Consider the following 25090-nt stretch of genomic DNA (forward strand, 5'->3'; position numbering starts at 1 on the left):
AGCATTAGCATTATCGCTAGCTCTGAAATGGGACACAACAAATAAAAAATCTAACTCCAAGTCTTTATAAAAATAGATAATAAAAACCGCCATGTGGCTCCTGTTAAAACATATTTTAGCTGCTCAGTAACCAGGAAGTTAATTTGTCTGGTTTTGATCGTCTCTGTTGAGAGTCAGTTCATTCAAAATGACGTCTTTTACCAGTTTCTGGTTTGACTTTCTCAGTTTTTCTTACAAAAATGATCCATCGCTGTTTGAGTGTTTTAGAGTTAAGATTTGCTAACTCACCAGATAATGCTCATGTTAGCATTAATGCTAACATAATGTAATGTTGGTTTTGATCGTCTCTGTTGAGAGTCAATCGGTCTGATCGGTAGTTTATCTGACCAATAACTGCGAAGGTCAAACTCAAAGAGAAACTGAGAAAGTTGAACCACATTGCTTTTCATTTCGCATTTTTATCTCTTTTGTCATATTTTATACTGATCTGAACAGTTTTTGAGTTGCAGTTATTGTTGGATGGACGTTTTTATTTTGAGACCATATTAACTCGTCCAGGCTTCTTTTTAGGGTAACAGTCGTTACTCGGCTTGTTTTCGGGACTGAAGAGCTAAATTTAGGGTTGAGAGCTGCTGCGTTCGCTGACGGTCTCGCTGTCGCAGGAACTGAAGACGCTCAGTCGTCCTCTGGAGAGAAAAAAAAAAAGTCTGTTGGATATTTTTGTAACCTGCTGAAGTATTTGATACTGAACATGTATTAAAGAAACGTTGATAGCTGTGACGATGCTGTTGTACCATGTAACTAAAGGTTTTTAATAATCAGCCACTGGTTTTTTGCTTTTCTTAGTTTTTTAAATTGTTGCTGAAGTAATTTAAGTTATGAAGAGAAGAATGTGAACTGAAGACAGAATAGTGTGAAATGAAATGTCGGCTGAAAGCTACTGAAAATGAAAAATGTGTAAAAAAATAAAAATAAAAAAAAAAGTGTGTAAATAGCCATCGAACTGCACTGTCGTCCTCCGAGAGACACGACTCAGCGTCTCATCTCACTGACTTCATGCTAACAGTCTATTGGTCCATTTCATGCATTTAATTTATTGCTGTGACTCTATTTATTTTTACTTTGGGTTCCAGGTTGTATGTACAGTGAAACATTTGTCCTATTTATGTTACTTGATCAATAAAATTGGCTTTCATCTGTCGTCTAAGTTTGTGATTGTAGACTACGACCGAACCTCCCCCGCTGAGTCAGCGAACACTGCTTCACTGAGACAAGGTCAAAGGTCACAGACTGAGTCCATGACAGTGTTGAAGGTTCATCCTGAGAATATTTCAACCTTTACCCAGAATTATCTGCATAAGTGGAGATATATCAGTTTATTAATGTTCAGTATTTATTATATCTTCTCCTATGAATATATTTTATATTATTACAGCTGTTTATACAGAAGCAAACACCACAGGAGGAGTTATAGTTATAAATACATTAACAAACACTTCTATCCAGTGGTGGAAAGTAACTAAGTACATTTACTGAAGTACAGTTTTGAGGTACTTGTACTTTACTTGAGTATTTCCATGTGATGCTACTTTCTACATTTCAGAGGGAAATATTGTACTTTCTACTCCACTACATTTATTTGACAGCTTTAGTTACTTTTCAGATGAAGATTTGACACAATGGATAATATAACAAGCTTTTAAAATACAACACATTGTTAAAGATGAAACCAGTGGTTTCCAACCTTTTTGTCTTTTGACGTCTTACAAAAAGCAGTGTGTAGTCGGGGTCACATTTCACATGTCTATGAGTTGTTAACAGCTCCACCAAATAGTGATTTTTCCCTCTAAACTTCTCACATGCTTTCATTTCAATAAATGTTCAAATGATCCAATATTTCAGCAAAAATCAAAGATTAGAGAAAAAGTCCAAAAACTGAAAACAGATTTGTGTGTCAGAACTTTGTTTTTTCTTCTTTCCTCTCCCATTAATCATCTCACCACCCCTCAGATTTATCTGCTGACCCTTTGGAGGGGCCCGACCCCTAGGTTGGGAACCACTGGACTAAACTAGCTAACTGTATATAAAGTAGTGTAAACTAGCTCCACCTCCAGCAGCTACAACAGTAACATGCTGCTCTAACACTGATGCTTCACTATTAATAATCTAATGATGTCATATATAATAATATATCAGTCAGAGGGACCAAACCACTACTTTTACTGCAATACTTTAACTACATCAAGCTCATAATACTTATGTACTTTTACTGCAATACTTTAACTACATCAAGCTCATAATACTTATGTACTTTTACTGCAATACTTTAACTACATCAAGCTCATAATACTTATGTACTTTTACTGCAGTACTTTAACTACATCAAGCTCATAATACTTATGTACTTTTACTGCAATACATTAACTACATCAAGCTCATAATACTTATGTACTTTTACTGCAATACTTTAACTACATCAAGCTCATAATACTTATGTACTTTTACTGCAATACTTTAACTACATCAAGCTCATAATACTTATGTACTTTTACTGCAATACTTTATCTACATCAAGCTCATAATACTTATGTACTTTTACTGCAATACTTTAACTACATCAAGCTCATAATACTTATGTACTTTTACTGCAGTACTTTAACTACATCAAGCTCATAATACTTATGTACTTTTACTGCAGTACTTTAACTACATCAAGCTCATAATACTTATGTACTTTTACTGCAGTACTTTAACTACATCAAGCTCATAATACTTATGTACTTTTACTGCAATACATTAACTACATCAAGCTCATAATACTTATGTACTTTTACTGCAATACTTTAACTACATCAAGCTCATAATACTTATGTACTTTTACTGCAATACATTAACTGAGGCTTGTTTTGATCCAAACACTCTCCACTCTTCTTGTACATTCTGGGTTAAACTAACTGATTGTGTGGATGAAGTGAATCTGAACATGAAATCATTGAACAGGAGTCATTTAACAGACTTTACTGACTGGATGTGTGAACAATCTGAAGCTTTACATAATCAATCAAGATGTTTTTTCAACAGTGAGCAAAGTATTTTCTTCTGTCTTCATCTCAGGATCTCATTCAAAGCGATACAAACGATGTTCTATTTGCTCTTTTTGTGGTAAAATTGCAAGCAAAGGAAAATAACGTTTGAACTGCTAGCAGTGAAGAGTCATATGTAATGACTTCCTGGATAAAAAGCATCCTGCATATTTCAGCTCTAATGTTTAATGTATTTTCTGAACATGAGAACCATGAAGACTCAAAGTTCTATAAAACAGAAAAATTGTACTTGAGTTTATAAGATTCTTCTTTTTTTTTAAAAAAAAAAAGAGACATAATATATAGCAGGTATTCAGTAGACAGACAGCGCCCACAACCCTCCGCAGCAGAGCAGATTACTGATGTTCAGATACCTGTGATTGTACCTGAGCACGTGCACACACAGTCCAGCAACACGTCCTCGTGCCTCTGGTCCTCCAGTTTATCCACCGCAGCAGTTCGCCAGCAGAGGGCAGCGGAGGAGACCACAAGAAGCCATTTTGTTTTGTTTTTTTATTCCCATCCCTCTCTGATGTGAGTTGTTTCCGTCCTTACAGGATTTCTAGGTTTGTAGTTTCCTTTAGATGTTGATCTTTCTATCATCACTGTGTTTTAAGATTTAAGGTTTAGAAATCTGATATATTAATCTGGATCACAGTGTTACTGAGATCTGATTTGCTGCTACTTAAATCTCCTAAAATTACAGTTTGTAAATTGATGGTTTATATATTCTTTATTATCTGCCTATTTATTTATGAGTTGATATATTTATAAGCCTTTATTAAATAAACTTTCACCTCAACATGAGCACCAAATAAAATCAGTCAATAATTCCATTAAAATAAATCAATATATAAACATAATCAGCCACAGACCTTCATTCAGCTGCTTTACTTTAGTTTTCCCTCCTTTATATCAACTTAAAACAACTTACAGTTTTATTCACAGCGTTCAGGTTTATAATCTTAGTTTGTGTTAACAGCTACTGAAGTTCCAGTGGAGCACAGTGTGTTTGAAGCAGGTTTTATTTCACGTTGATGCTTTAATGTGAAACGTTTTCTTCACAATGATCAATAAAGCTTTAATACTGTACCGATAGGATGAAAATAAACAGTCATCTCAGATCCCAAAAAACACTTTGGCACCAGGAAGCAGAGCTGAGCTACAAAACAGGGTGAAACACACAGTATCTCTTTAAAACTTAACCCCTCCCTCTCCTTCCTGCTCTCAAACACAACAAGCTCCACTCTGTCCTCATATCTCCTGGTTCCCTCCCCTTCAGATCTACAGTTTGCAGATGGGTGGAACCAACATGTAGTGCAGTATAAGAGCTGCAGGCTGAATTCACTGCAGAGACACATGTTGTTCAGATCAGAGCTCAAAGTTGTTTCACTTCTCAGGAAGTGAAACTCAGACAGTCGTTGCCACTGAGAGCTGAAATGGAGCAGAAAGGAGTTCAGCTGGACCGAGAAACCTTCTCTTGTTCGATCTGTCTGGATCTACTGAAGGATCCGGTGACTATTCCCTGTGGACACAGTTACTGCATGAACTGTATTAAAGGCTTCTGGGATGAAGAGGATGAGAGGAAGATCTACAGCTGCCCTCAGTGCAGACAGACCTTCACACCGAGGCCTGTCCTGGTGAAAAACACCATGTTAGCAGCTTTAGTGGAGCAGCTGAAGAAGACTGGACTCCAAGCTGCTCCTGCTGATCACTGCTATGCTGGACCTGAAGATGTGGCCTGTGATGTCTGCACTGGGAGGAAGCTGAAAGCCCTCAAGTCCTGTCTGCAGTGTCTCGTCTCTTACTGTGAGAATCACCTCCAGCCTCACTTTGAATCAACTAAATTTAAGAAACACAAGCTGGTCGACCCCTCGGAGAAGCTCCAGGAGAACATCTGCTCTCGTCACGATGAGGTGATGAAGATGTTCTGCCGTACTGATCAGCAGAGTATCTGTTATCTCTGCTCTGTGGATGAACATAAAGGCCACGACACAGTCTCAGCTGCAGCAGAAAGGACTGAGAGGCAGAGAGAGCTCGAGGTGAGTCGACAAAACATCCAGCAGAGAATCCAGGACAGAGAGAAAGATGTGAAGCTGCTTCAACAGGAGGTGGAGGCCGTCAGTCGCTCTGCTGATAAAGCAGTGGAGGACAGTGAGAAGATCTTCACTGAGCTGATCAGTCTCATCCAGAAAAGAAGCTCTGATGTGAAGCAGCAGATCAGATCCCAGCAGGAAACTGAAGTGAGTCGAGTCAAAGAGCTTCAGGAGAAGCTGGAGCAGGAGATCACTGAGCTGAAGAGGAAAGACGCTGAACTGAAGAAGCTCTCACACACAGAGGATCACAACCAGTTTCTACACAACTACCCCTCACTGTCACAACTCAGTGCATCTACAGACTCATCCAGCATCAATATCCGTCCTCTGAGATACTTTGAGGATGTGACAGCAGCTGTGTCAGAGCTCAGAGATCAACTACAGGACATCCTGAGGGAGAAATGGACAAACATCTCACTGACAGTGACTGACGTGGACGTTTTACTGTCAGAACCAGAACCCAAGACCAGAGCTGAGTTCTTAAGATATTCACATGAAATCACTCTGGATCCAAACACAGCATACACACTGCTGTTATTATCTGATGGGAACAGAAAAGCAGAACTAACGAGTCAACAACAGTCTTATTCTAGTCACCCAGACAGATTCACTGGATGTTGTCAGGTCCTGAGTAAAGAGAGTCTGACTGGACGTTGTTACTGGGAGGTGGAGTGGAGCGGAGGAGGAGCTGATGTAGCAGTCGCATACAAGGATATCAGCAGAGACGGAGGCTGGAATGAATGTGGATTTGGATACAATGACAAATCTTGGATGTTATATTGTGACACTGACAGTTATATATTTTGGTTCAACAACATCAAAACTCCCGTCTCAGGTCCTGGTTCCTCCAGAGTAGGAGTGTACCTGGACCACAGAGCAGGTATTCTGTCCTTCTACAGCGTCTCTGAAACCATGACTCTCCTCCACAGAGTCCAGACCACATTCACTCAGCCTCTCTATGCTGGACTTAGTCTTTATAATGATGGAGCCACAGCTGAGTTGTGTAAACTGAAATAGACAGAAGTCATTTCAGACTTCATGTGTCAGATTCTGTTGTAATTCTTCATGTTTTTGTCTCCATTGTTTCTGAGAGCTCGTTGCTGTGGTGTTTCTGAACTGCACAGAGATCAGCTGTCAATCAAACTGGGATTATCAACACTTTCTTCTTTTCATTTGTTGTTCTGTTGATGTTTTCAGTTTCTTTAAATGTGACTTTTTGCTGTGTGTTTTTATCCATGGAGGCTATCGCTGCTCATGATGACGTCTTTTACCTTCACTGACGCTTCTTCAGATGAAAATATAAACTTCTCTTTGTTCTAAATGTTAGTTTCATGTTTGTATTGATGTATTTGATCTCATCACTTTATAAATTCATAGAGAAATGTCCAATCAAACTGTAATTATCATGATAATAATCATTCATTATGTTCTTGTACATTCTGGGTTAAACTAACTGATTGTGTGGATGAAGTGAATCTGAACATGAAATCATTGAACAAGAGTCATTTAACAGACTTTACTGATTGGATGTGTGAACAATCTGAAGCTTTACATAATCAATGAAGATGTTTTTTTCAACAGTGAGCAAAGTATTTTCTTCTGTCTTCATCTCAGGATCTCATTCAAAGCTTCTGGAGAAAATGTGAAACTAAAATGAGAGTTTATTTATTTTACTCTGTTTTCTGTCTGATTGGACTAAATATCGTTGGTCGTGATCAGCTCGTCTACCAACAGCAGAACATCTGCAGCACATTTTATTTCCATTTCAACCAATTTCCTTTCATTCATCCATATTTATATATTTATATATTATAAATGTATCAGATTGTTGGTAATTATTAACCAGAGATTTGACGATTTCACACAAATTAAACTTATAATTAAATTCCTGCAGAATAACTCAGCACTGTAAGGATGTTTTAAATAAATGTACAATACAGCAGATGTCGGGCCGATCCATATCTCTGATTGGTTGTTCCGTCATGTGATCAATCAGTACGTCACGTGATAATATTGTTCACACTCAGCCAGAAACTCTTTTACTGTGAAGTTTGAGAGTTTAGTGTCGTTCAGAGTTTGATGAAGTCGAGTTTGTAAAGTTTAAATCCAGACTTGATTAAAACTTCTTGTGACTGATTTTGTTGCTGTGCTGAAGAGTTTTAGTCATTTATATTAATCAGCAGCAAAGAAATGCATCTAAAACAGTGGTGATTAGTTTCCTGACAGCTGTGATTGATTTATTGAACCATCACAGGTAACGTTACTCCACCTTTTCTACTGCAGAAGTCATTCAGGAATCATTTGATCAAAACTCTGCACATATGAGACGCTGAGTTCAGTTCAATCGTAATAAACATCAGAAGGAAACAACATGTTGACTCCAGTTTGAAGCCGTGAAGACGCCGTAATAGATGTTTGCTGAAGTTTACAGTGTTAGTTTTTACTAAAAAACTCATTTGAACATCAACACTAAATTAAACACATGTGGACTCCATCAAGTCCAGTCATAATATGATTAAACTATAAACTGAACATATAATTATTCACATCTGGTCACAGAAGTCAGAGAAATCACAGCCTGCAGCATCAAATCTCACTTTCACAAGTTCTGTTTACAACCTGAAAGCTGATGTGAATAATATTTGCAGACTGGAAACTCTTCTCTCCCATCTTTCCCATGTGACCTGAATGCAGCGTCAGTGTTACAGGATGTGACTTCTGTCAACAAACTGACACAGTGTGATATTACAGATATTAAAATCTGTCTTTACTGATGTTGTTTGAAGCTGTTAAAGGCTCAGTGGAGTTTTTACACGTCTTCCTGCAGTGAACATCACAGCAGGTCAACAACTGAAATCTGAAAACTGATGCAGGACACAAGAGGGCGCCTTCATCCTGCTAACCAGGGATGTAGTGGAGGTTAAAGCTCCTCCACTCGGTCTGTCTGCAGTTTTAGTCAAAAACATGTTTTTAAACCAATTAAAACACACCATGATAATAAGAATGCATCCTGTCATTCATCATGGTAAATGGTGTCAAAGTGCTTTAAGTCATTAATTAGTTATTTAGTTAGTTAGATTGTGGAAACGTCTTTGGCTTCACCACATAGTGTTAAAAACAACACAGGACAGCTGATGAGGACAAACAGCATCAACAAACAACATGATTTAAAAAAAAAAAAACAGTAAAAATGAAATAAAACGGTAGACAGTTTGATGTTTGTCAAATTGGTTTCCAACCTTTTTGTCTTTTGACGTCTTACAAAAAGCAGTGTGTAGTCGGGGTCACATTTCACATGTCTATGAGTTGTTAACAGCTCCACCAAATAGTGATTTTTCCCTCTAAACTTCTCACATGCTTTCATTTCAATAAATGTTCAAATGATCCAATATTTCAGCAAAAATCAAAGATTAGAGAAAAAGTCCAAAAACTGAAAACAGATTTGTGTATCAGAACTTTGTTTTTTCTTCTTTCCTCTCCCATTAATCATCTCACGACCCCTCAGATTTATCTGCTGACCCTTTGGAGGGGCCCCACCCCTAGGTTGGGAACCACTGGACTAAACTAGCTAACTGTATATAAAGTAGTGTAAACTAGCTCCACCTCCAGCAGCTACAACAGTAACATGCTGCTCTAACACTGATGCTTCACTATTAATAATCTAATGATGTCATATATAATAATATATCAGTCAGAGGGACCAAACCACTACTTTTACTGCAATACTTTAACTACATCAAGCTCATAATACTTATGCACTTTTACTGCAATACTTTAACTACATCAAGCTCATAATACTTATGTACTTTTACTGCAATACTTTAACTTCCTCCTGTAAACAGTAACAGTGAGTAGAAGGTGGATCAGCAGGTTGATCGTTAATAACAAACAGCTGGAGGATTCAGAGCCGCTGCTGCTGCTGTTCAGACTGTTGGAGGTCATTGAGTTCTTGTCTCAGACTGACGACACCTGCAGCTGCATTAAAGTGAGGTATGAACCATTTATTGACTCTTTATAGGCTGATTATTGATGATCCGTAGGAGGATTGTGTTTCTCTTCATTGGACTCAACCTAACTGGGAAAAACAGACACGGTCAGCGGGACTTTTTGGTTTGTATGCAGGAATCAGAACAAGAGAAAACAAAACATTTGAATCAAACTTTATTTGTCCTGAAACATCACAGCGAGCAGCAGAAACGCGACGACGTTCAGTAAAAACTCAACATTTTATAAAGCTTCACTGTTACATCTGGTGTTCAGACCTGAAATGTGATTTGTGTGTAAAGCTGCTGAAGCATCGACATCCCAGTGACCTCATGACGCTTCTCAGGACGACATGTTCAACAACAGATAAACCATCCGGATGTGTGTTCACAGTATGTCTGTAACGAGCTCTGACTGTCCCATTAACTGTATGTGTGTGATGTCATCAACTCTGTAACCATAGCAACAAGACAGGAAGGAGATGAAGGCGGTCTAAGGTCGTTGTTTCACACTGACGTCTCCTCCTTCGGCTCCACTGTCACCTCCTGCACAGACAAAACAAGAAGACACCCGGTCACATGGGCTCCACAGGAAGTGATGTCATCATGTCATGAACTAAAAACATGAGGAAGACAAACCTTCGGCGGAGCGGCAGATGTCTGTTCAGCCTCCGCCTGCTGCAGCAGCGCCGACACTTCCTGTCGAGCCTGAAAAACAAACATGACATCATCACGACATCACCGTGACATCATGAGCTCGACTTCCACATGACAGACGTTGAATGTTTCCGACCTGCTGCAGCTCTTTGTCCAGCTGCTGCCGCTGCTCCTGCTCTGACTGCAGCCGCATGCTCACCTGCTGCAGCTGAGACTGCACCTGAAACAGTGAGATACATGTGAACAGGTGGTAATCTGAACACAAGATAATCTGAACATGTGATAATCTGAACACATGATAATCTGAACATGTGATAATCTGAACATGTGTGGTAATCTGAACACGTGATAATCTGAACATGTGTGGTAATCTGAACACATGATAATCTGAACATGTGTGGTAATCTGAACACGTGATAATCTGAACATGTGTGGTAATCTGAACACGTGATAATCTGAACATGTGATTATCTGAACATGTGATTATCTGAACATGATAATCTGAACACATGATAATCTGAACATGTGATAATCTGAACATGTGATTATCTGAACATGATAATCTGAACACATGATAATCTGAACATGTGATAATCTGAACATGTGATTATCTGAACATGATAATCTGAACACGTGATAATCTGAACATGTGATTATCTGAACATGATAATCTGAACACATGATAATCTGAACATGTGATAATCTGAACATGTGTTATAATCTGAACACGTGATAATCTGAACATGTGTGGTAATCTGAACACATGATAATCTGAACATGTGTGGTAATCTGAACATGTGTGATAATCTGAACATGTGTTATAATCTGAACATGTGTGATAATCTGAACATGTTATAATCTGAACATGTGTTATAATCTGAACACGTGATAATCTGAACATGTGATAATCTGAATATGTGTGATAATCTGAGCGTTTGTGATAATCTGAACATGTGATAATCTGAACATGTGTGATAATCTGAACATGTGATAATCTGAACATGTGTGATAATCTGAATATGTGATAATCTGAATATGTGTGATAATCTGAACATGTGATAATCTGAATATGTGTGATAATCTGAACATGTGTGATAATCTGAGCGTGTCGGACCTGAGCGAGCTCCTCACTGCAGCTCTGGGTGATGCTGGCCTCTTCCAGCTGTTTCTCCAGCTGAGCCTCCAGCAGCATCAGCTGCTCCTTCAACTGAGACACAACAAACAAACAAACAAACAAACAAACAAACATCAAACATCTGCAGATTCACTCATTTCTTTAAAAACAGAAGAAGAGTCTGAGGACGGACCTGCTGCGTGTTTTCTGTCTCCATCCTCTTGGAAGCGACTTCGTCTTCCAGCTGCTTCAGCTGATCCAGGACCTGCAGACACCAACATGACATCCAGACACCCGTCAGACGGCCTGATGACACTCGGCAGCTTCGTTGTCTCCTCAGAGACTCAGCGAGATAATGACAGACCCGCCTTCGTCTATATATATGAACCTGAACCCTGACACTCCTGGTAATCCAGCACAAGGACTCTTTCACCAGCTGATCACGAATCCATCACTCAGGTTTAGTCTTTAGTTCTTAGTGACCACTAACTAGTGATTTACTAAATCAGGCTGCACCAAATGTCTCATCTAGTAAACACTTCAGTAATGAGTAAACAGGACTGTAGCTATTTGATTGACAGGTCTTTTCATTTAGGAGCACTGAACATTAAAATGAGAGTTATTCATGTTTACTGAAGCTGTTTAAAGCAACACTATGTAACATCTGCTGAGCTCGTGTCACCTGTTCCTTCTGCTGCTCAGCCTCAGACAGTTTCTTCTTCCAGATGTTTTCTTCTTCTTCAGAGCGTCGCTTTAGAGCCTGAAGCTCCGCCTCCTGTCAGACAAAAAAAAAACATGAAAATTAAAATGGTTAAGTAACCCTTTAGTGCCATTTATAGCCAGATATATAGCCACTGTATAAGATGAAACAGGTTGATGAGTTTGTGTTGATAAAGTTGTGTTAAAGTTTGTCTCACCGTCTCCTGCAGCAGCTTCCTGTTCTGATCAAACTCCGCCTGCAGCTCAGTCTGTTTCTCCTCAGCCTCCTTCAGCCTCGACTGCAGCTGATCACGTGACCAAAAGAAAACACGTCATCACATATCATCACCATAAAAAACACAGAAGTTCCTGAGTTCTGTAAAAAATATTCTCAGTTTATGAAAATAACAACATAAACACTACCTGTGTTGTGGAAAAGTTCTTAGAAAATATAAGTTCCAGAGTTCTGAAAAATGTCCCAAAAAATGTTTCAAAGGAAATAGGAACTTGCAGACACCTTGTACATTCCAGAGTTCCTGTTCCTAAAGTCTTTGTGGGGTCTTGAAAACATTAGAAAAAAGAAAAAACAGTACCTGAGAAGCTTCTTAAAAAAGGTTTATACACTGTTCAACCTGTTCAACACTACCTGTGTTGTACAAGTTACATTAGTTCCTGAAAATGATGCGGGCTTCTAGAGTTATAGAGTTGCAGAAAAACATAATAAGTTCCTGAAAAAGTACCAGGTAAACATTCCTAAATCTGTGAAGAAACTCCAAAGTTCAGCAGAAAAGTAAATACTTTGTGAGTTTCAAAAAAATGTTCCCAACTTTTGGGAGAACTTCTTGAGTTCCTGAAAAAGTTTTCAAGTTCACAATTTCTTAGCTGCTGTCAGCTCTTGGTACTTTGTACGGCCAGGAAAAGTTTCTGAATACTGATAAAAAAAGATCCCAACCTCACTCCCAACTGACACTGACAGTTGTTTGATCAGACCAGCTGTGTGTTTTTACCTCAGATTGAGGGCTCTCTTCTTGGCTTTTAGTCTCCTGAACTTTCTGGGTAAAAAGTTCCAACCAGTCACTCTGCAGAAGAAACACACATCTGTTAACACACTGCTGCCTGCTGGACTGGTCAAGCCCAGTGTCATGACTGTCAGGTTGCTTTTTACACAGAGATAACACAATGAAACATAACAGTAGTTTAATTATTTTGTGATTTAACTGATCAGAATCATCTCAGTTTTCAATTTTGCAAGAACACCTGAGGGAGGTCACATGTTTGCGGACATAGTGGAAAGTCATGTGGCGGCTGGGGCTCAGGAGGTAGAGCCACAGCAGTCCACCCATTCATGTGAGCCTCCTTGCTCATGGGCACTTTAACACTGTTGCTGTAGGGATCAAACCTGTGAGCTCAGAGTGACAGGACAAAGCTAACCGACCTGCTCCGCCTCCACAGAGACACCCGGGAACAGAACTTGCAGCGACGCCTGGAAGTCCGAACGCAGGGACGCAAACCCGGACTCAGCTTCAGTCTGAACACACACACAAAAATATTTATTTCTTACAGCGTGCTCTCAGTTCAACAAAGGTCTGCTGTGTTCTGATATTCAGGTGTTTGTATCTTTAATAAAGATAAATACATTTGCAGGTGTTTAATTAAGACATAAGCAGCAGTTTGTCACTGACCAGCGCTGCTTTAAGCTCCGCCTCTCTCTGCTCTGCGGTCGCCGCCGATTTCTCCTGCAGCTCCTGAAGAACCAAAAACTCATCAAACTTCACTGAATTTAATTTAATTTAATTTCCAAAACTCATGAGCAACTATTTTAAAAGGAAAAACAAATGGGGAAGAAGTACAGTAGTAATAAACTAATAAAAATAAAGACGAGCATCAGAATGATTAAAACAAAAAAACAAGAATCATGAAGAGAGTCAGAAAATTTAATCTGAATTCAGAGTTTTGTTCACACCAAGGAAAACATTTGAGTTATAACTCTTTTTTTTTTAATTCTGGCTTTTATTCTGAAATAACTTTTTTCCAGAGCTTTGAGAAAAAACTTGTGAAGGTCTTGAAAATGTTTTTGTTTCTGTAAAATATTCTCTAATTTTGTTTGTTTATAAACAAAAAAAAGAGAAAAAAAACATCTGTTTCGGATCAAGTTTCCAATATTCAAGAAAAAAAAAGAGTTTCTGTAAAAGTTCCTAAAAAGTTTTCAGATTCTAAAAAAAGTTCCTGAGTTCCTTAAATATATTATTGAGTTCCTGAAGAAGAGTTTTTGAAGTTCTTAAACAAATATCCGGATGCTGATAAAAGTTCTGATAAAAGTTCTTGAGTTCATGAAAAAAAATTCAAAAGTTTCACACACATTTAACATTTTATTTCTAAAACAAGCTACAGAGTTCCTGAAACTTCATCTATTACTGGAAAAGGTTTAAGTACCAAGAAAAGTTCCTATATACATGAGGAAATTCAAAAGTGCAGCAGAAAAGTTCAGAGTTTCTGTAAAAGTTTTGGAGTTTCAAAAAACTTATCTTGAGGGAAAATATTTGAGTTTCTAAAACAATTTCTTGACATCTGGAAGGAAAATACTGTTAAAAAGTTCCTGAGCTCACACACATTTGCCCACAACGACACTTTTTAATTCTGACTTAATTTATAAAAATATTTCACTGAATGAAACTTCGACAGCATGACTCGCTCTAAATTATTAAACTATTAAGACTTTTCTGACAATTAATTGATTTTATGGCTTTAATTTTTACATTATACTCAGAACTTTTTTTTATTCCAGGATCTGGACATAATAATATCTTATCATCAGGTTATATTACACTATAAGAAGTGAGTTCCTGTTAACTGGACTCACGTTGCCGTGGTTACGGGCCTGTTGCAGCTCCTCTCTGAGCTGCTGCAGTTCTTCCTCCAGACGCAGCAGCTGAGAGTCTTCCTCCAGACTGAAAACCACAAACATGACAACAATCAACACTGACAGAGAGTTTTCAGCTAAATGCTTCATTAAATTAAAAGACTTTTTTAGGCATTTTAGTTAAATTAAACTGGAAAAAAACATTTTAGTTTTATTCGTAACAATCCTGTGAAGTCACACAAATGTCTCATGTTTATTGACTTTATATTATTCTCTATTTGATTCATGGACAAATATATATAAATACACCTCCAATAATCTTCATAAACTTTATTTGCTACAAAAATGATTTGTTAGTTATAACTACAGTTTCAGACATTATAGACAGTGCAACCACTAGCCAGCACGGCGGACTGGAAATCAGAAAACCAACCCTCGCAAAAGCAGCGGCTGAACAAACTTTCATCATTACTGCACAACGTCTGAAGCATACAACAGAATATGAGGCTCATTTTTAACACTTCTCCCTTCAATCATTCCTCTTAGTTAAAACATGTCGATCTATCCCATGTTACATCTTACTACGTCTTTCTGTTTGTCTCAAATAAGGACCGAGTGTTTAAAGTCGTTCCTCATATATTTCTTTGTTTTTATTCTGGTTCTTCTTGTTGTATTTTTGTTATATTTTCCTAAATTATGTTCTGTTGTATCAGCCTGCGGCTTCTTGGCGTCTCCTGACGCATCTTTTATTTGTATTATCTGGATTTTATGCGCGTGCAAATAAAATAAAGACATTAGAAATAAACATATTTACTATTTACACATGGAATTTTAATCTATAATCCAGACGTTGAGTCTCCAGCAGGTCGATTATCAAACCCAAAATTCATCTCACAGCCTTCAAAAAGCCTCTTTCATCGATTCATATTGGTTTACATGTTAATATTTCTTCATATATTATATGTAGGACACAGCAGGACATAGATACATGCACTCAATATGTAGTTGTATATTCTCTCTATCTATAACTGTTGCTTTTTACTCATTTAAATATTTCCTTTTTTCTCTTACTGCATTGTCGAGGAGCTGAAACCTGAGAATGACATATAACAGTAAAGAAACTTGAACTTAACTCGACTTGTTTAAGTGTTTTTACCTTTCAAACGGCTGCTCGGACTCTGTCTCACTTCCTGATCCCTGCAGAGAAGAAGAAGAAGAAGAAGAAGAAGAAGAAGAAGAAGAAGAGCAGATAATATGAGAATGTTTTTCATATGTTTATTTTTAATTTATTGTACAAATCCACTTTTTTTCCTGCAGACTGTTGGTTGTGTTTAAGGACAATCTGACATTTGAGTCTCAGCTGCTTAAGAACAATGTTTAAATGTTTCACTGATTCGTATATAGTCAGCTAGCGTTGTGGATTTGTTTACGTACGTCTTTCTGCATCTGATCGCCTGCTGCTGCTTCCACGTCGACTTCCTTCAGTCTGAAGACACAAAGAAGGAAAAACATCATGAAATCTGTTTTTAGTTAAAGGTTTATTATGCAGGATTTTCCTACAAATCAATGTATAGAATCATACAACAGTAATCCCTCTCACTCATCACTAAAAGTGTGTGTCTGTATGTATCTGCCTGTATTTTTGTCAGGGCTGCTCGCTCTCTTCATTCACTCTCTAGCTCGCTCGACCACCGCTGCTCTCTCTCTCTCTCTCTCTCTCTCTCTGGTGTCGTTGAGCCGGGGGGGAGGGGCCAACTTTGAATGTTGTTTACAAACAGCAACCAATGAATCCTGCATAGTATGCCTTTAAAGAACGTGTTCAGCTACTTGGAGAGTGTAGCCTAAGCTAACAGTTACTCTGCATTAAATGAAGCTATCCCTCAGAGAAATGTAGCTAGCTAAGCTACAGCAACACAGCAACAGTGGTTTGCTTCATCAAAGCTACTTCTACGTTTTTTATTTTATTAATATCATATTTTATGTGATTGTAGTTTTAAAAAATTGTATTTTTATTAGGCCTACGCTGTACTATCTACATAAATTTCAAGCAAATAGTTTTGGCTAATCACCATACTTTGGTTTTGTAGAGAATAAAGAGAGAAAAGAGAATGTAGAGAACTTTTCCTCTATTCTAGTTAGTGTTAGCGTTAGTTAGCATTAGTTAGCGTTAGTTAGCATTAGTTAGTGTTAGTTAGCATTAGTTAGTGTTAGTGTTAATTAGCATTAGTAGTAAGTATTAGTTAGTGTTAGTTAGTATTAGTTAGTATTAGTTAGTATTAGTTAGTATTAGTTAGCATTAGTTAGTATTAGTTAGTATTAGTTAGTATTAGTTAGCATTAGTTAGTATTAGTTAGTATTAGTTAGTATTAGTTAGCATTAGTTATCATCAGTAGTAAGTATTAGTTAGTGTTAGTTAGTATTAGTTAGCCGTAGTTAGTGTTACTTCTCCATCTCTTCCCTCCTAATATGTATTTGATTATTTATTTTAGTTTGTGTTTTCAGTTAAATTCGTGTATTTTGTCGTACAGCCATGGCGACTCCTTCAGGATCTATTCTCTCCGTTCTTACAGGTTCCCTCTGCCGTCTCTCCATCAGTAAACTCAGCTGATGTGTCTGTTTTCCTGCAGCAGCTTCTGTCAGCTACACATGTACAATTTGTGCGTGTGTGGCGTCGGCGTCACGTTCTGATCGTCAGCAGATTTGTTTCTGTCTGAGCTGCAGAAATGCTTGATGGGAAAATGTAGCTTGTGCGGCTGCTACTGCACCTGATCAATACTGAAAATGCTGTTTGATTCAGAAAACAGCGACGCTGCTGAGAAATGGAACAACACTGCACACTGTAAACACATCAGCTCTCAGCAGATTCACTGAGCTTCTTCTCTGTTTCCACTTCTTGTGGTTCTCACCTCTGTGACGTCATCAGCTGTAGCTCCTCCTTCAGCCGGCTGAGCTCCGCCTCCAGAGCGCCGACCTGCTCGTCCCTGCGTCGCACGCTGACGGGAGAGTCATACAGGAAGTCACTCGTCAGTCCGTCACACATTTTACACTCAGTTATTGTTTCAATAATGTGAAAGCAGAAAAGTTTCATACTCGTTCTTCAGCTGCTCCACTTCAGCCGAGCTCAGCACCTGCAGACACACACACGGGTCGGGTTTCTGACTGTCGACGTTCACCAGAGCTGAACTCTGCTTCACGTCTGTGAGTCAATCTGCTGCTCGCAGCGTTCATTTGAAATGAGACGATTTCAGTCCGAAACTTCACTACTGTTATATTTTACAGGTACCTGTTGGTTCTTCTACAGTATAAATTCCTTTCAGATTGTTGTCTCCTCGTACCTCCGTGTACGAATCAGTGAAACAGTTACACAGTCCGTCGGATAGAATCACGACATGACCGGTGATCTAAAGTGTCAATAAATTTTATTTTAAGTCGTTTAAAGGTTCCTTCTGGAGTTTTTGGCCACTAGTAGCGCTGTGAAGCAATGCTTTCACAGGTGGGGTCCTGTTTTATTTGTTCTCGTGCACGAGCGCAACAATACAGCAACCAAGGCAGACAAGAAGAAGAAGAAGACTGGTGACAAGTAAACAATGCAGGAGGGAAGGAAATGAATTCAACATGTTCTGGTGAGTTCTGGTGAGAAACACTGAATGTAAACAGATTAAAAGTCACAGAGCAGCTTTAAGGTTTTTCCCTCCTTTAAACTAACGATGATGATTAAAGTGTCCAGCAGGTGGAGCAGTTTAACTACGTCAGATCAGCTGTAACATCAGCACATAATCAGATATTCTGTCTGCTGACAGCTAGTTTAACGTAACTTTCCTCTGAGCAAACGTTACGTCACTGTTTCAGTAAACATCACACAGATTCCTGTGAGCAGTGTTATTTTATTTGCGTTCAGTGTGACATTTTAAACACAGGAAAAGATGTCTGTCCTCAATAAATTTACAGTCATGTGTCATTGATCATCTCTGTCACTGTTACTGTTTAACTTATGTTGACTTGTTGATTTGCACTGTTTCTATAATGAGTAAAAAATTATTCTCAATTATGTATTTACATGTTAATTAACTAAAACCATATTCATTATGCTGCTTTTCCTTCTGTAAGTGCTGTGGCTGTAATATGATGCAATATTATATATATTTGTATATTTATTCATTGTGTATATTTGTAAATATTTTAATTATATAATCAAATTGGAACTCGAGCTTGAAGAAGCTCGACTCAACCCTCAGATCAGAGTTTTATTGGTGCACAATAACGGAGTTTACCTTAAAAATAATATTAATCAATCACTTTCTCCAGGATTTCAGTTTTTTTGTGATTATTGGCACCAAAAATGTTTGATTTTGGTACAATTTGTGATGCTGTATGAGCTCTTATTGCAGTGAAATTGCAGGAATTGGGGAAAAAAAATTGCAATCAAAGGAAAATAATGTGATTTTTTAAAAACTGCTACCAATGAAGAGTCATATGTAATGACTTCCTTGGATAAAAAGCATCCTGCAGATCACAGAAACAACTATGTTTCAGGTCTAATGTTTAACGTGAGAACCATGGGCTCAGAGTTATGTAAACAACTGCCTGACATCCTGTTTCATCGGGACACGTTACCTGGACTGCAGCCTGGCTCTCCAGCTGGGCCTTCAGCTCCTGCAGCTCAGTCTCTCTGGACGCCAGCGCCCCCTGCAGCTCTGAGGAACAAACAGCAGAGACATTTAACAGACCATAATGTTCCTCTTTGCGCTCCGAAGCAACGGCTGCTCGCCGTTCATTTCTGTTTCTTTTTCATGTCGGTGTCAAATTTTTCTGACAAAAATAGAACCTCAAACAGCTCGAAGGAAAAACAAAATATAATATTCATTATACCTTTCTGCTCGTGTTCTTAAGTTAGCATTAGTTAGCGTTAGTTAGTGTTAGTTAGCTTTAGTTAGTGTTAGTTAGCATTGATTAGTATTAGTTAGTGTTAGTTAGCGTTAGTGTAAGTTAGAGTTAGTGTTAGTTAGCGTTAGTTAGACTTAGTGTTAGTTAGCTTTAGTTAGTGTTAGTTAGCGTTAGTGTTAGTTAGCTTTAGTTAGTGTTAGTTAGCATTGATTAGTATTAGTTAGCATTGGTTAGTATTAGTGTGAGTTAGCGTTAGTTAGTGTTAGTTAGCTTTAGTTAGCGTTAGTTAGCATTGATTAGTATTAGTTAGTGTTAGTTAGCGTTAGTGTAAGTTAAAGTTAGTGTTAGTTAGCATTAGTTAGCGTTAGTGTGAGTTGGCGTTAGTTAGAGTTAGTGTTAGTTAGCATTAGTTAGTGTTAGTTAGCTTTAGTTAATGTTAGTTAGCATTGATTAGTATTAGTTAGTGTTAGTTAGCTTTAGTTAATGTTAGTTAGCATTGATTAGTATTAGTTAGTGTTAGTGTGAGTTAGCGTTAGTTAGTTAGTTAGCTTTAGTTAGCATTAGTTAGCATTGATTAGTATTAGTTAGTGTTAGTTAACGTTAGTTAGCATTAGTGTTAGTTAGTTAGCTTTAGTTAGCATTAGTTAGCATTGATTAGTATTAGTTAGTGTTAGTTAACGTTAGTTAGTGTTAGTTAGCCTTAGTTAGCATTAGTTAGCATTGGTTAGTATTACTTAATGTTAGTTAGCTTTAGTTAGTATTAGTTAGCATTGGTAAGTATTAGTTAGCTTTAGTTAGTGTTAGTTAGCGTTAGTTAGAGTTAGTTAGCGTTAGTATTACTTAGCATTTATCTCCCAAACATACTTTTTTTCCCTCACCTTTTGTTTTGTGTTTTTTTTTCTTTATGATTTTAAAAAATGTGATTTTAAATTGTTATTTTCTTTTCATTTTGTCTTGATATGTTTTGTATGTACTTTGTGTTAAGGAAGAGCAGCTGTCGCCTCGTATGATGGATAATCAACTCAAGTCAACAAACATACCTGACATCATTCATACCAAACCAAATAAACAGACCAGTAACATTGATTAAGCCGCATGTTAACAGAAACACTGACCGCTGACAGCTGCACCTTCCTGCTGCGACGCTCCGAGCTCCAAACACACTTCCTGCAGCCGCTGCTGCAGAGCACGCTCAGTGTCTGCATGGACCAGCTGCAGACAGACAGACGGACACAGGTCACTTCCTGTTTACAGCAGCTCTACTGTCAGGTTGGTTGTTGACATAGAGACAGTTTGGAGAATAACAGTAAGCTTGAACTGATGAGTTTTTCTTCTGGGGGTCTGACCTGGACCTGGGCCAGCTCCTTCTCAGCAGCGGCCATCTTGGCCTCCAGGCTGATCCTGCGCTCCTCGTCGGCCCGCAGAGCGTCAGAGCGCTCGGACAGCTCGCGACCCAGACGGACGCAGTCCTGCCGGAGCCGGGCCAGCTCGGCGTTCTGCCTGCAGGGAGACAACCAGATCTCAGCAGATCACAGACGGTGCTGCAGCATCACTTTCAGCTCAGTTCATGTTAACTCTATAGAAGAAGGTAATGGTGGCGTAACAGCACGGTGAAGTTAGAGCTCATGGGTACTTTATTGACCTGACCCGTGTGTTACCTGCTCTCGGCCTGGCTGGTCGCCTGGTTCAGGGCATCTCGGAGGATGGAGTTCTCCTGCTGCAGTCGGGCCAGCTGGGCGTTGGGTCCGTTCTCCAGCTGTTCCTGTAGACTCCCGATCTGTCCGAGTTTAACATCCAGTTAACTAAACACGTCACACAACCTGACAGCGTATCAGGCCTGTTATTTAAAATCATTATTAAAACAGCTGTGGAGGGAAATATTCAGATTTTATGTCATTTTAATGTTTAGCATTCAGAGACCTGGGGGAGAAGACCTGTGACTTGAAATAACATTCAAGGACTTCAGACTTGCTTTAAGCTGCTGACAATCACCTCCAGGAAATTACGATTTTGTGATCAAAATAATTAACACAAATTCAAGAAATCTCCACGATATTTGCAAGAGCTTGCCAGTTTTGCCAATTCCCGCAATTTTACCGCAATAAGAGCACATAAAACATTGCAAACTGTATCGCAATAAACATTTCTGGCCTCAATAATCACAATAAAACTCAGTGACATCCTGGAGGGACTGAGTAAAGACTTCAACATTAGCTAAACCAAACCTTCTGGTTGAGCTGCTGGGTTTGTTTCAGGTGTTCCTGGTCAGCAGTCTGCATTTTGGCCTTCAAGGTGTCGACCTCCTGACCCCGAGCACCGAGCTCCGCCTTCAGACGGGCCTCCAAAGACGCCATCTTGGATTTCTCTGCACCAAGTTCCTGAAGAAAGAAACACAGCGAGTATGAAGAAGACATTCATATGATGAACAGTTTGAAGATAAAAGACCTGATAATACTCAAGCCAACAGTCCAAGCCAACAGATATGAAGTAATAAACTTCACAGAGATCAGATGATTCAGTCTGAATGCCGCCAGGTTCACCTTGCTGAGCTCTCGGAGGCGACTCTTGGCGGCGGCGGCGTCCTCCTGCTGAGCCGCCAGCAGCTTCTCTTTCTCCTCCAGCTGCTTCTTCAGAGCGGACAGCGGGTCTCCTCTCTGGCTGGCCTGAACGAAGACATATTTAAAGGATTTACAGATGTGGAAAAGATCACTTCATGTGTTCATTTCTGTCTGATTGATGGTCTAAATTAACAGCAGCTAGTGTTGAATGGAAGGTGAAGGGAACAATTCCCATGCATCAGTCTATGGTCACAACATGTAAATAAATAAATAAATAATAAATAACGCCAGTGTTACTCATGAAGACTGAAAGGATATTTAGAGTTGAGCTGTGACTGTATGAGAGGATGGTCGGTCATTTATAGTTAATAGTTTATAGTTAAGTAGTTCATACTTAAAATAGTGACTTTGGCTGATGTGAAGCAGATATATTTAGCACAAGGTTATCAGGAAAATACAAGACGCAGTCATAATTAGCTCTTGAATAATTACCTGAACAGAATTTACAAGTTGGAAACTGGTAAATATGACAACATCCATGTGATATGACATTTGAAAATGCTAATTTTCCATTCCCAGTGGCTGAATTATTCAGCTGTGAGACTTAAGATGAGTCAGTCAACGTATCAGCGGCTAACGTTAGCTACTGACATTAGCTGGAGAACTGTTTACTAACTGCATCAGTGTGTACTCAGCTAGCTGCTAACGTTAGCTACTGACATTAGCTGGAGAACTGTTTACTAACTGCGTCAGTGTGTACTCAGCTAGCTGCTAACGTTAGCTGCTAGCTGGTGAAAAATGTTGTGATAGTGTTTGTGTACCTGTTGTGTATGCTGCACATGTGCTAACTGCTAATTCTGTATTATTTAGCGAATGTACAAGCAGCTAACATTAGCTAGTAAAAATAATAAGTAAAAACAAAAAGGCAGACTGCTAACACCGGGTGGTGAATGTGTTATCTGCAAGTACTGCAAGTATCTGTCAGTACTTTCTAGCTGCTAATACCTGGTAAATACATTAAGTGTTAATATTCAGTCCCTCCAGGAAATTGCAATTTTACAATCAGAATAATTAACACAAATTCAAGAAAGAGTCCGTAATTTTGCTAAATTACAGCAACTTTTTTGCATGAAATGAACAAATGAACAGACGCTTGTGATTTGGACCAATCGTGGCGTTTAGTGTGGTGGTAACTGACGTCATCACAGCATTCAGCAAGGATTCCATAGCACTGCCATGGCCCGCGCCCAGTCACTACAGAACTTTACAGAACTTTACAGAACTGTACCAGTTTTCCCAGTTCTGACGTGTGTGTGTGCCAATTTTCATGAATTTTTGAGCATCCAAAGCCTCTCAACAATGCAACGGCGTAGTTGTTGTTTCTGTGGATGCTTTTTGTCCAGGGAAGTCATTACATATGACTCTTCATTGGTAGTTTTTAAAAAAAATCACATTTTCCTTTGCTTGCAATTTTTTCCCAATTTCCACAATTTTATTGCAAAGAGAACACATTAAACATTGAAAATTGTATCGCAATTTTTGAGAAAAGCTGCTGCAAAATCAAACACTTTTGGCCTCAATAATCACACAAGAACTGTGAAATCCTGGAGTAACAGGGAGAGATTATTCCATGAACTAACTTTAACTCGTGTGCTGTTTGTGTTCTGTGTCAGTACTTGCTAGCCGCTAATGTTAGCCGTTAGCTGGTGTTATTGTTTATTTACCAGCTGCCAGGTGTCGCCGGTCTTCTTACTCAGGACCTCCATGAGTTTGTGCGTCTCGTCGTCGCTGAGCGTCACGTTGGACACGGCGGACATCAGCTCGCCGTACGGCAGCGACAAGGAGGCGTCTGCAGAGGAGCTGGAGACCGACGCTACAGGATGGAAAAAGCACCTTCTGTTTTAATTTGACAGAACTTAATTCAAGAGCAACATGGAACTTTTGCAGCAACTACAGAAACGATTGTAAGGAAGTTTTGTTAACGATGTCAGTTGACGTGTTCCTGTTCGCTCACCCGTCTCAGGTTTGTTCTTGGATTTCTTCTTCTTGCTCGAGGTTTCTTTGGGTTCTTCAGTTTTGGCGGCAATCGGTTCTTTGGCCACTTCAGTGACGACATTCACCGCAGCGACGTCCACCACCGGGGCGACAGCCATGACCAGCACTTCCTTAGCAACGGTTTCCATGACGGCAGCTGTCTCCACCTTGGCCGACTTCTTCTTCTTCTTCTTCTCCTTTGGTGAGGGGGCTGCGGGAGGCTCGGCAGTGGCGGGTTCCGGTTCTGGTTCTGGTTCAGGTGTTGGTAGGGGTTCAGGCTCCGCGGCAGGTTCAGGGTCAGATTCCGGCTCGGTGCAGGTCACCACCACCGGCTCCTCGCCGCCGTCGCTGCCTGGTTCAGAGGGTTTCCCGTCCTGCCGGTCCTCCTTCTTCTTGGCTTTGCTTTTCTTCTCTGAGATCTTGTCCTTCTTCTTCTTCTCTCCTCTCTGGGTCTGAGCGTGGACGAGCTGGCGCCGCTGTTTGGCCAGCGCCTCCTCGTACGACGTCTCCTTCATGGACAGCGTGGAGACGAGGACGATGGCCACCGCCGAGATGACCATGAAGCCTCCAAAGACCATGAAGCCCAGAGTTTGCGGGTCGGAGACGTCCATGACTGATCAGAGTGTCTGACAGGAAGTCTGCGGGACAAACAGGAAGAACATCACGACAATCATCCGACGACAGGAAACACTTTGAAGATATTCAGACGTTTGTGTTTCCACTCAGCTTTTCATGTGCAAACTGAAGATGCAAATAAAACAGTTGAGCTGCAGCGATAAGTCGATTAATCGATCAGTTGCCAAGTATTAAATTAATCACCGACTATTCTGATAATCGATTGATCGTTTTGAGTCATTTATTAAGAAAAAAAAAGTCCAAATTCTCTGATTGCAGCTTCTTAAATGTGAATATTTTCTGGTTTCTTTCGTCTCTGTGACAGTAAACTGAAGATCTTTGATGACGTCGTCTTTGGGAAACACTGATCAACATTTTTCACCATTTTACAGATCAAACAACTAATCGATCAATCGAGAAAATGATCGACAGCTTAATCAATAATGAAAATGATAGTTGCAACCCTACACTTAATGAGATGAAGAGCATCATGTATCCTCTATGAGA

General features: G+C 39.3%; 2 protein-coding genes across 6 annotated transcripts in view; one reads left to right on the top strand and one right to left on the bottom strand.

Annotated features, from left to right (window-relative positions):
• Nucleotides 1-4187: 4187 nt before the first annotated feature.
• LOC122975556 (tripartite motif-containing protein 16-like) lies at nucleotides 4188-6642 on the top strand. The gene has a single exon (XM_044344065.1). The coding sequence runs from the start codon at nucleotides 4523-4525 to the stop codon at nucleotides 6194-6196; it is 1674 nt and encodes a 557-aa protein (XP_044200000.1). The 5' UTR covers nucleotides 4188-4522; the 3' UTR covers nucleotides 6197-6642.
• A 2683-nt stretch (nucleotides 6643-9325) lies between these two features.
• The window catches only part of rrbp1b (ribosome binding protein 1b), an 18533-nt gene continuing 2768 nt past the window's right edge, over nucleotides 9326-25090 (bottom strand). The window contains exons 2-24 of one of the 5 annotated variants that reach the window (XM_044344183.1): nucleotides 23949-24606; nucleotides 23659-23807; nucleotides 21917-22039; nucleotides 21602-21754; nucleotides 21035-21153; nucleotides 20723-20876; nucleotides 20492-20588; nucleotides 19107-19186; nucleotides 17583-17620; nucleotides 17399-17485; nucleotides 15927-15978; nucleotides 15649-15689; nucleotides 14493-14580; nucleotides 13315-13377; nucleotides 13068-13160; nucleotides 12640-12711; nucleotides 11851-11937; nucleotides 11616-11708; nucleotides 11127-11198; nucleotides 10934-11026; nucleotides 9956-10039; nucleotides 9802-9870; nucleotides 9326-9708 (exon numbers count right to left, since the gene is read on the bottom strand). In XM_044344183.1, the coding sequence (XP_044200118.1) occupies nucleotides 9670-9708; nucleotides 9802-9870; nucleotides 9956-10039; nucleotides 10934-11026; nucleotides 11127-11198; nucleotides 11616-11708; nucleotides 11851-11937; nucleotides 12640-12711; nucleotides 13068-13160; nucleotides 13315-13377; nucleotides 14493-14580; nucleotides 15649-15689; nucleotides 15927-15978; nucleotides 17399-17485; nucleotides 17583-17620; nucleotides 19107-19186; nucleotides 20492-20588; nucleotides 20723-20876; nucleotides 21035-21153; nucleotides 21602-21754; nucleotides 21917-22039; nucleotides 23659-23807; nucleotides 23949-24579 (2577 nt within the window). In that variant the 5' untranslated portion in view covers nucleotides 24580-24606 and the 3' untranslated portion in view covers nucleotides 9326-9669. Of the gene's footprint in view, nucleotides 9709-9801; nucleotides 9871-9955; nucleotides 10040-10933; nucleotides 11027-11126; nucleotides 11199-11615; nucleotides 11709-11850; nucleotides 11938-12055; nucleotides 12099-12639; nucleotides 12712-13067; nucleotides 13161-13314; nucleotides 13378-14492; nucleotides 14581-15648; nucleotides 15690-15926; nucleotides 15979-17398; nucleotides 17486-17582; nucleotides 17621-19106; nucleotides 19187-20491; nucleotides 20589-20722; nucleotides 20877-21034; nucleotides 21154-21601; nucleotides 21755-21916; nucleotides 22040-23658; nucleotides 23808-23948; nucleotides 24770-25090 lie in introns of those variants that run through there. The other 4 variants (XM_044344186.1, XM_044344185.1, XM_044344184.1 and 1 more) reach the window with 4 other exon arrangements.

Source organism: Thunnus albacares, chromosome 3, assembly GCF_914725855.1.
Source record: "Thunnus albacares chromosome 3, fThuAlb1.1, whole genome shotgun sequence".
Classification (NCBI taxonomy): domain Eukaryota; kingdom Metazoa; phylum Chordata; class Actinopteri; order Scombriformes; family Scombridae; genus Thunnus; species Thunnus albacares.

What these genes read in the sequence shown, in the direction of transcription:
- LOC122975556 (XM_044344065.1), top strand. Translation starts at nt 4,523, where the DNA reads ATGGAGCAGAAAGGAGTTCAGCTGGACCGAGAAACCTTCTCTTGTTCG.